Source organism: Capronia coronata (genome assembly GCF_000585585.1).
Source record: "Capronia coronata CBS 617.96 chromosome Unknown acBCG-supercont1.1, whole genome shotgun sequence".
Lineage (NCBI taxonomy): Eukaryota > Fungi > Ascomycota > Eurotiomycetes > Chaetothyriales > Herpotrichiellaceae > Capronia > Capronia coronata.
The window spans coordinates 868,672-878,889 of NW_006912893.1; the positions used below are offsets into that span (position 1 = coordinate 868,672).

The 10,218-nt window shown below is 53.0% G+C and overlaps 2 protein-coding genes across 2 annotated transcripts; one reads left to right on the forward strand and one right to left on the reverse strand.

Moving 5' to 3' along the window:
• Nucleotides 1–59: 59 nt before the first annotated feature.
• Nucleotides 60–1,680, forward strand: A1O1_00324 (mitogen-activated protein kinase kinase kinase; the record flags this gene model as incomplete). The annotated part of the gene is made up of 2 exons (XM_007721244.1): nt 60–604; nt 651–1,680. 2 exons carry the CDS (start codon nt 60–62, stop codon nt 1,678–1,680), a joined length of 1,575 nt encoding a protein of 524 aa, XP_007719434.1.
• An 829-nt stretch (nt 1,681–2,509) lies between these two features.
• A1O1_00325 (uncharacterized protein) lies at nt 2,510–9,430 on the reverse strand (the record flags this gene model as incomplete). The annotated part of the gene is made up of 1 exon (XM_007721245.1): nt 2,510–9,430. The coding sequence occupies one exon, from the start codon at nt 9,428–9,430 to the stop codon at nt 2,510–2,512; it is 6,921 nt and encodes a 2,306-aa protein (XP_007719435.1).
• Nucleotides 9,431–10,218: the final 788 nt, after the last annotated feature.

The window sequence follows — 10,218 nt, forward strand, 5'->3', positions numbered from 1 at the left end:
TCTTTGGCTCAATTTCCATCCAGCCTTACATGACTTCTGCACCTTCACCACCCACTACAATGAGCAGTTACACTCAACTTGGTGTTCTAAAGCAGCAAGATCAAAACCTCGACCTGGATCTAGATGCAGCGAAAATACCCACAGGAGAGACTGAGACTTCCGAAGATGAAGTCAAATACAAGGACCCCAATCTCGTGACCTGGGACGGAGCGGACGACCCTCTGAACCCAAAGAACTGGCCGAACAAGACCAAGTGGTCCTATACCGTGGCGGTCTCGCTCTTCACCTTCATCTCACCCGTTTCATCGGCCATGATAGCCCCGGCCCTGTCACACCTGGCTCAAGATCTGCATATGAAGAGCGCCATCGAGGTGGATTTGTCTCTATCCATCTTCATCCTGGCATATGCCGTGGGGCCCGTCTTCTTCGGTCCGGCATCCGAGATCTGGGGCCGCGTGCGGCTCCTACAGCTCAGCAATCTGTGGTACATGGCCTGGAATCTGGGGTGCGGCTTTGCCACGAACAAGGCCGAGATGTTTGTGTTTCGATTTCTAGCTGGCGCTGGCGGAAGTGCGCCGCTTGCCATTGGAGGAGGAGCTTTGAGGTGAGTTACCCTCCTACCATTACCAACAGTTGCTGACCCAACACAGTGATATCTGGACGCCCGAAGACCGCGGCAAAGCAATGGGAATCTACGCGCTCGCCCCGATCCTCGGTCCCGTGGTCGGCCCCATAGCAGGCGGGTTTATTGCCGAAAAGACAACCTGGCGCTGGGTTTTCTGGTCGTCCAGCGCCCTAGCGGTCTTCATCCAAGCAGCCGGGCTGGTGTGGCTGCGCGAGTCGCACGCACCGACCCTCCTCAAACGGAAACGAGACCAGCTGGCCAAAAAGACCGGCAACACCGAATTGTACATCATGGCCCCTACCACAAATACCACGAACACTGCTCTCCAGCATCAGCATCAACAGCCCTCGCAGCTCCTCCTTTCCAGCATCACCGGCGCTCTAATCCGTCCAGCGCGTCTGATCACCACCCAGCCCATCGTCCAAGTCATCGCACTTTACATGGCCTACCTATTTGGCGTGATGTACCTCCTCCTCGTAACGTTCCCCGCCGTGTGGAGCGGCCCGACCATGTACAACGAAAGCCTGGGCGTCGGCGGGATCAACTACGTCTCGATCGCGATCGGGTCGTTCATCGGCATCATCGTCAACTTCCGCTACATCGACCGCATCTACCGCCACTTGAAAGCCCAAAACGGCGGCGTCGGCAAGCCCGAGTTCCGCATGCCGTCTATGTTCGTCGGCTCGGTTCTCGTCACCGTTGGACTGTTCTGGTACGGCTGGAGCGTGCAGGGTCGGGCGCACTGGATCATGCCCAACATCGGTGTTGTCATCTTTTCTGCGGGGACAATGGCATGTCTGCAGAGTATGCAGACGTACACTGTCGACTGCTATACCAGTTTCGCGGCCAGTGCCATGGCTGCTGTGGCGATTCTGCGCAGTCTGGCCGGGTTTGGGTTTCCCTTGTTCGCTCCATACATGTACAAGGCTCTGGGGTATGGTTGGGGGACAAGTGTGCTGGCCTTTGTCAGTATCGGGATTGGGTTTCCGGCTCCGTTTATTTTCTGGTTCTATGGTGAACGCCTACGGGGTATGTCGAAGTATGCTACCGGTTGAGGTGATGGGAGGGCACCTGTGCTATATATGGAATTATAAGAAGCATAGAGTTGTCAGGGGAGGGTACTGTGAATATATATTAGGCCGTATATATATAATGTACTTTAGAGTAGGTAGACGCCTTGAATATATATCTTAAAATACATACTATACTCACCTGGTGGTCACCTGGATATACTATAACCTCTATTTCATGGTCATAGACACGACGCGACAACTAACCCACTATATAGACTTTAGAGTAGGTAGACGCCGTGAATATATACCTTAATATAGTCTATATACCTAGTGGTCTTCTGGATATACTATTATCCCTATTTTGTGGTCATAGACACGACGCAACAGGAACTCACAGAATAGAACTTTGAAGCAGGTGTACGCCGCGACAGAAATGATATAACTACTATACATATATTGTGGCGACCGTGGTCTACTATGTCCTCTTTTTTTCATAGTCACAGACAGGACGCGATAATAAACTCACAGGATAGAACTTTGAAGCAGGTGTACGCCGCGAAAGAAACGACATAACTACAATATATACATAGTGGCGACCGCAATATACTATGACCCCCTATTTCGCGATCACAGACACCGCGCAATAAGGAACTCACAACTATAAACGTCAGAACAGGTGTACGCCTGGAGGTAACGAAAATCACACAAACAAACACTTAGAAATACTCTGACATAGTTGATTCAGAATCTAACAAATCTGAACTACTCCAACATCTCCCATCTCCCAGCTCCCAGCTCCCAACTCCCACCCACTCCCACCAACCAGCAACCACCAAACACCAACAACCACCCCCTTCCTCCCTTCCCCCTCTCACAAGGACGCCACCATGCCCTGCTCGATCGTGCCCCGCGCCGCCAGGTGGTACACATGTACCGGCTTCTCCTGGCGTGGCCGCAGGGCCCGACCGACAGCCTGCTCCATGGTGGCGGCCCTCTCCTCCCGGGACGCCAGCAACAACGGGGACAAGAACAAGACATGGTTGGCCATGTGCAAGTTCCAGCCGGCCGCGTCGGCGCTGTCGGTCTTGAGCACGAGGACCCAAGACCCCGAAGGTTTACCCTTCGCCAACGCCGCCGCGGCCTTCTGGAACCGGCCCACGGCTCCACGGGTGTTCTTGAACCCGTCGATGCAGCCAATGCCCGCCTTCTCGCAGGCTTGGACAAAGGCGGTCTTCACGTCCTCGAACTGGACGAAGACCAGGGCGAGCTCCTCCTTGGCGATGGCTTGTCGGAGGATCGACAAGGCCATCTCCGGTCTCGAGCCCTCGCCGAGCCGGGCAGGAGAAGAGGAGGAGGCGGGAGGAGGGGGCGAGGGAGACGACGGCGACCAAGAAGACCCTCCCTCTGCCACAAAGTGGCTGGCCGGCTTGACGTGATCGGCCGAGAAGCAAGGACAGCACAGCTTGTCGCCCGAGCGGGAGCTGCCGTCCGGAGACGCACAGGCCGGGCAAGCGACGATATGGCCACATCCGCACGAAACCTGGATGTCGCGGTGGTTTGCGTTGGATGGGACTGCGTTGCCGCAGCCCGAACAGGACCCGAGAAGAGGAACCGTTGCATCCACCAGACCCGAGACCAGACGCAAAAGTCGGAGGCGGCAGAATCCCCGAGCCAGGTCGTTGATCAAAGTATGAACCAGGTCCATACGAAGGTCCAATTCATTCTGGACGTCGGGTTTCTTCAGGGTGGCCACGTCGATGGGCTCATCCGGCTTTCTTCCCTTCAGCTTGCGTGCCGGCTTGACAGGGTTCTCCTTAGCGTTCCAGAGAAGATGCTTGATGATGGGCAGCACATCTTGATCTGGCAGAGTGCCATTCGTGACCTCGTACATCAGGGTGATGAAGGACATTGTCACCACGTCGGTGTCCTTGCACTTGTGGTTCATGGCCAAGTACCATAACTCTTGCAACCATTTCAAGAGCTGTTCAGATCTGGCGATGAGAAGCTTTTCGTGCGATTGTGCCAGTTGTTGCAGGACTTGCCCTTCGGTTCGGATCTCTTTGCGCGAAATCTCCACCAGCATCTGCGCCAAAATGGGTGCAGCAGACATGCGTGCGTGGTTCGGACCGCTCTTCTGCGCCACTGCAATTCTGAGCTCGTCTTTGATGGAATCAATGGCGCTTGCATCTTCGTCGTCTCCAGACTCGTCGTCACCATCGTCCGGTGCTTCATCTTCCTCGGCATCGGTTTCGGCCTCAGTCTCAACCTTGACGCTGGCCTTCTTACCGGCCTTGGCTTTTGCCGTGCCTGTAGTTGCTGGTACTGTAGGCTTTCTGTTGAATGTGATGTCCTGTTCCTCCACTATCTGGTCTACTTCCAGGTATGTGACCATTTCGGAAGGGCTGAGGTCGAACAGGCAGTTATGGTCGTGTCGTGGGGGCAAAACGACGTCGGGTTGATTCTTGCGGATGAAGATGGCCGAAAACTCCGTGGCATGGTCATATAAGGTCTTCGCATATGGTGCTGACACAAGGCTCTGATAGGACTGGAACTCCTGAGCGTCTGATCTGTCCCTCACCATCTTGGACCCATCTCTGCCGAAGCCAAACTTTCCACCGTCCTCATCGTAGGTGGAGATGCGCGTGCCCAACAGCTTTGCCATGGTGTTGACGTTGTCGTAGTCGTGGATAGGAGGAGTGCCCGAGAGCATCCATCGGGACCCTGCCGCAAGCTTCAGAAGTGCAAGCAATGTCTTCCCATGGATATACGTAAACTCATCCACGATGACTCTCCGGAAGGAGAACAAATGCAAGAGGGTCGGAAATTCCTCCTCAGCGCGGAAATCATCGAGTTCTTGCTCGAAAGGATCATCTGGCAGAGGGTACGTCTCTTCTTCAATCTCTTCAGGAACCTCTGCTCCAGGCTGGACGGAATCACCATCTGCTGACTTAGGGTTGGTGGCATCAACGGAATCGGAAGCTTCGAAGTCTGCCCTAGTTCTCTTCTGTCCAGCAGTCTTTGTCGTTGCTTTGGCAGCTTTCTGACCGGTGGGCTTCGCAGCTGCAGCTCCTTTGGCAGCCTTTGCTTGCTTAGCGCGCTCTGCCTTATTGCTTGCCCGAGTCTTGAAACCTTTGAAGCGATCATAGTTGTTGCGCCCGGCTCGGATGTCGTCCCAACAACCCCAAAATTGCGTCTTATTCCCTGCAGACTGCTTCCACGCCTGTCCAAAGGTTTGCAGCGAAGATTCCAACCATTCGGAGAAGGCTCGACCAGGATCGCTCGGGATATCAGGGGCGCACGCAAGCTTACGTAGCGGAGTCCAATACTTATCGTCCTCGAACATATCCCAGGGTGCAAGAATGAGAGAAGCTGCCTGCAGACTTTCTTGAGAAATCTTGAGGAAATCTCTGGTGAAGTGGACGAGTATGTAATAAGGTCGAGGGTTGTTGTTGCCCAGTTTCGCAGCATATTTCTTCCACCCTAAGCATTCAACGCACTCAGACTCCCATTGCTTGAGAATGTTTCTCGGAGCGAGAACTAGAGTCGCATCGGTATTGATATGTGTGGCAAGTGGTTCTGCGACGAACGGACGCGGCGTGGGCGACTGGAGGCTCTTGTAATCCAAGGCTACTAAGCCCAGTGATGTAGTCGTCTTCCCGGCTCCCACATCATCCGCAATGATTCCACATCGCACTGCCATCTCAGTCGCGGCCCGGGCTTCGAGACGCCATCCTAGCGCAGGCAAAATCGATTCAACAACCGCCATCTCTTTCCAAATAGGGGGTTCTCGTTCTTGCTTCTGCATCCAGGCGAGAGCCTTGCGCTGCGAAGACCACAGATGGCGACCTCGGACTGTCGTCGTCGCAATTGGTTGTTCCAGCAAGTTAGAGCCTAGCTCAAGAGATCCAAATGTTGGTCGAGCTGCTAGAGGATCATGGCGCGCCAGTCGCCAGCTCGCCTCAATGCCCTGGGCAGACGCTTTTGGGCTTGAAGAAAATTGCGCCTTTGCACGATGGATGAGTGTTGGGAGATTGACCTTTATGTCCAAGAAAGCTGTCTCGCCATGACAGTGTATCGTCGCCGTCGCCGTCTTCGGTCTATGCTTCAATGCGTCCTCATGCACAGCCGCATCTTCTGGATCCTCGAAAGGCTTGATGATATCTCGCTGGCCCACTTTCTTCAGAAGCCATCTCAGTATGGGTGGTTGCGGAGCACATGTGAGGCATGGTGAGACTTGCGCGTCGTTTCCAGATTGCCATTTTCCATCCTTGTCATCGTCCTTGTACAAATAAGGAACCTTTGATGCATGAGACAAGATCCACCCGAAACCGTGAAGGGCGTCAGGTTTGTTTTCCAGGTCAATTGTGATAACGTGGCCTTGGGGAAATTTCTTCCGCTGCTCCTGGTTGAGTGGTAGCTCAAGGACTAGGGAAGTTGAGGCAGCATCGTGGCAAGGCACATTTGCAATGGCATAGGCGTCGGCGTCCTGATACCACTTGTGGATTTGCCGTCCGTCTTCAGGCATGGCTAGCTTCAGGCCTGGCGATGTCGTCCAATGCCCTAGAAGCTCACAGTTGATCTCTTCGCCCTGTGGAGCGTCTGGTACCAAAGCAGGTCTCCATGATGCTTGCAGCTTCGCCAAAACGCTTCGATTATCGACTGAGGTGCCACGAGGCGGTTGCGTAGCAAAAACAAAACAATCAAGAAGCGCGTCTCCCAACGGCTGAGGGTCCAAGAACAAAAAGATAGGACTGTCTTCAGATTCCGATTGAGCGACTCGTCGGTGCAATGTTCCGCTGGCTGCGGGACAGTCCTGGAACAGTCCGTACTTGCCAACGATTCGTCTCATCACGTCAGGTTCGTGGGATCTTGTACCAGTGGCAGATCTGATCTCCAGCTCCGGAAACACATCCATCTTGTTGAACGGGCCTCTCTTGATTCCAAGGGTTTGCTCCCATGCTGGTACTTTAGTGCCGCAACCGGAGATTTGCAACTTGTAAGACTTTTCGGGACCATTCCACAGCGCCCAGTCTCCAGACATCAAGTCCTTGCCGCAACGCATCTTAGCCACCGGATGTTGTAAGAGAATTCGTGATTTGCTTCCAGCCGGCTCGGTGCTCGGAGGTCTCACGAAAAGCAGCCACGTAGGTTCCAAGGTGACATGGTCAAGAATCATTGACGGACCATCTGGAGCTGAAGGACGGTGGGGAAAGATTGGAGTGAAATCGAGCTGTAGCATAGCAGATCCCGACTCATAAGTGGCTTTCCAAGATCGGTCGAACTTGACACCTTGGAAGTAGAGAGGCTGTTGGATGGCAGTCTCCATGATCGCTTGTATGCCCGAGAAGCTGCCTCTGCCAGTGAAATGTTTGAGTACAGAAGCAGAAAGTCCCCGCAAAGCCAAAATCGGAGGCAGACACTCGATCAAATCATCAATGAAGCTTCTGAGAAGGCGGCGAGATCCTGGCTGCACAGACAGGTCTCGTAGACCATGGTGAGGGTCTCTACTGCACGAGTTGCAGGTCGTGTAGAAGCACACCGGACAGATCTTCAGTCCATTGGTCAGATGGCCTAGGCTTTCGCACCGACACAATGGTTGGGAGCTCTGAGCGGCAACGATGAGATCGTCAATTGGAATTGCACTTCGGAGGCTGAATTCAATGTGGTCGCGTTTCAAGGGAGGTTGCCCATGTTGGGTGATGAGCTCCTGTCCAGACATCAAAGGGTACGACAAGGCGCTGCCATCCGTCTCTGAATCGGTCCAAAATTCGTCAACGTACTTCTGAAAAATGCTTTCCGGGCGACCAGAGCCATGCTGCTGTCTTGCCGCCTTGTGACATGCAATCAGGCCGCTGAGTATAGCAGCACCGACGACAGTGGTAGTCATCGCATTCCCTGCAAGATCCTGCAGATCATTGGACGACTCTTTGCTCAGGTTCAAGTCGCCAATGGGCATGCCTTGTAGGCCAAAGACCTCCAGGCCAACCAATGGACCCCCTCTGGCAGTATGGAACAGGCTACCTCTTGGTGTAATGCATCCGACAACACCCCATTGTCGTCGATCCTCGTCGCGATCGATATTCTGGGAGATGTTGAAATTCCTGAATTTCATCCGCATGTCATAATCTCGAAGACACACGTACCGTAATTGGTTGATGTCGAGGGTGTCTATCACTCTCTCGGTCTGTCCAAGTACCCAGCGCTGCCAGGCGTGATCGTCCAGCTTGCACTGGGCGTTGTTCTGGCGTCTGGTATAAGGAGTCGACATTCCCAATTTCAACTGGGCGCGCATAGCCAAATGTCGCTTCCGACATGCAGTCCAGTTGACCATCTTCTCTCGGGTATTGAAGTCGTAGGGATTGGTCTTGGCCAACGCAAGGCGTACGTCGTCTTCTTTGAGAATGAAGTCACTGTAGGGAGATGACGCTCGGCGCTGGAAGCGTGCCATGCAGCGAACAAACTCTCTTCTGGCCTCTTTAAGGTCAAGTCCGACATTGAGAGCATGCTTTTTATTAATCAAAAGGCAGTATCCTCGAACCCGAGTCTGTGGCAGATAATAGTTGAGAGAATTCACCTGCACAGCTGTCACATGATACTGCAAGTCATCATTGTTCCATTTGTCCGAAACCTCATCCCATGGAGCGCTCGCGACGTTTTCCAAGATGACGATATTTGGCTGATGAGCCTTCGCGTAGGCGACAATGCCGAGAAGCGTGCGTCGAGATTCGCCATCCTGCTCCTTCTTGGAATTCAGGATCGAATAGTCGACACAAGATGAACCGGCCACGAGGATATGGACACCGTCTGGGGGATCTGCACGCCTGCCATACGCTGTGTATGGTCTGAGCTGCTCTTTGGGTGGTCTGTGGTTTTTGTTCGCTTCAATCTTGTCATGCGCGTAAGCATTGAACTCGGTAACGTCGCGAAAGATGACGGGAGGGCGGAAATTCCTCTCAATGAATGCCTGCTTTTGTGGCTCTATCTCCGCGCTTCCAAGATGCTGGTAATTGAAATTGTCCACGCCATCTCGCTTCAGTGCCTTCTGAATCAGATCCATGGCGATGATGGGACTTTCGGTGCCAGAGCACATGGTGAATAGTCGCATGTTCTGATTCATGAAGGGCTCAATCGCCTCTTTTAGCCCATGTTTCAGGCCAGTCTGGGCTAGAGAGCGGAATATGTCATTGATATCGGACATAGGAGGCTTGCTGTTATCCAGTCCATTGTGCGTGTAATAGCCATTCTGTACATTGTTGTCGTCTTCCCCTTCATCATCATCATCATCTTCTTCTTCTTCAGCTCCTCCGTCATCTGCATTGTGTCGTCTGGTTCGTGCAGTTTTACCCTCTGGAATTGGTAGACATATCTGGTCCTGGGGTATTTGAAGGAGCGACCTCGTCAGTAGATCTGTTGAGAATTTGGGGGATGCTGCACAGATGGCTTGTAGGATCTGCAGTGCCTCTGAGTCACTTGCACCATTCGGCTTGTCTTTGGAGGTGTTGCTGATACCTGCGTCGGATTGGACAACAAGCTTTCGGTATACCCGTGTGTCTGGAAGTGGCTTTGCCGAAGGTCTACCCTTGGTAGGGATCCGGAAGCGCAATCCGATAGTCGCTGCTTTGATCTTATTCTTGGGTGGATGCGCAAACACGACGTCCTCAGAGCAATTTTCCTCCCAATGCTCATAGCCGCTCGCCATATCTGACAAACCTAGAGACTTCTTGTTGTTGTCATCCGTGGATGCCAACCCTTGAATGTTCAGGCTAGCATTTTGGGGTTTCTTCTTCACCATCTTGCTTCAAATGCTGGCATCACTGTTTCAACCCTGTGCGGAAACAAATTCAGGCGGTGTTGTCACGGGAGAGAGGAGACTTGTAAGCTGCCATGGGTCAGTCCAGAAATGGTCTATGATGGTGTCAGGACTCACCACTGTGCATGGCCAGTAAGAGAGATCGACTCCTTCGCGGGCCTTCCCAGATTGAAAGGATGCAATAGCAATATCCAAGCAATGCCAAAGATCACCAACGCTGGCAGAAGATACGGCGTGGCCGACTTCCGCAAAAGCGCGACAATTGGCTGACTCGTGTAGCTGACCGAAGTCTATGAAGAGATCGGCAGCGCGTATCCAGAGAAGAAGGACAGTCCCAGGCGTACTGGCAAGAGCTAAAAGAAGCGCACCAGTTCAACTGTGTCGATCTGGAAAATTGAGAGACTTGATTCGGGAAACGGAGGAGAGGTCTTGCGGCAAGCTCGCAGGTAGAGCAGAAGCTGTAAGAACAGACTTGCCAAAGACTTGGAGTAGGCTGTACCAAGTCCAAGAAGACTAAAGATTGCTTTTCACTTTGGTTGTGATGGTGATGAGAAAGAAGGAAGAGGAGGAAGAGAAAGAAGAGAAGGAAGAAAAGTTGAGTGACCGTGTTGTTGACGCACAAGACAAAAGGGGTGCGAGCCTCGCGGCTTGTTGTGCGGCTGACCACCGAGGATGCGGCTGATGAGCCAAGCAAAGACAATGAACTCCTTGCGCGGCATATGATGATAGGATAGAGCGGTGAATCCATTATTGTAGATGTCTCTTATAGA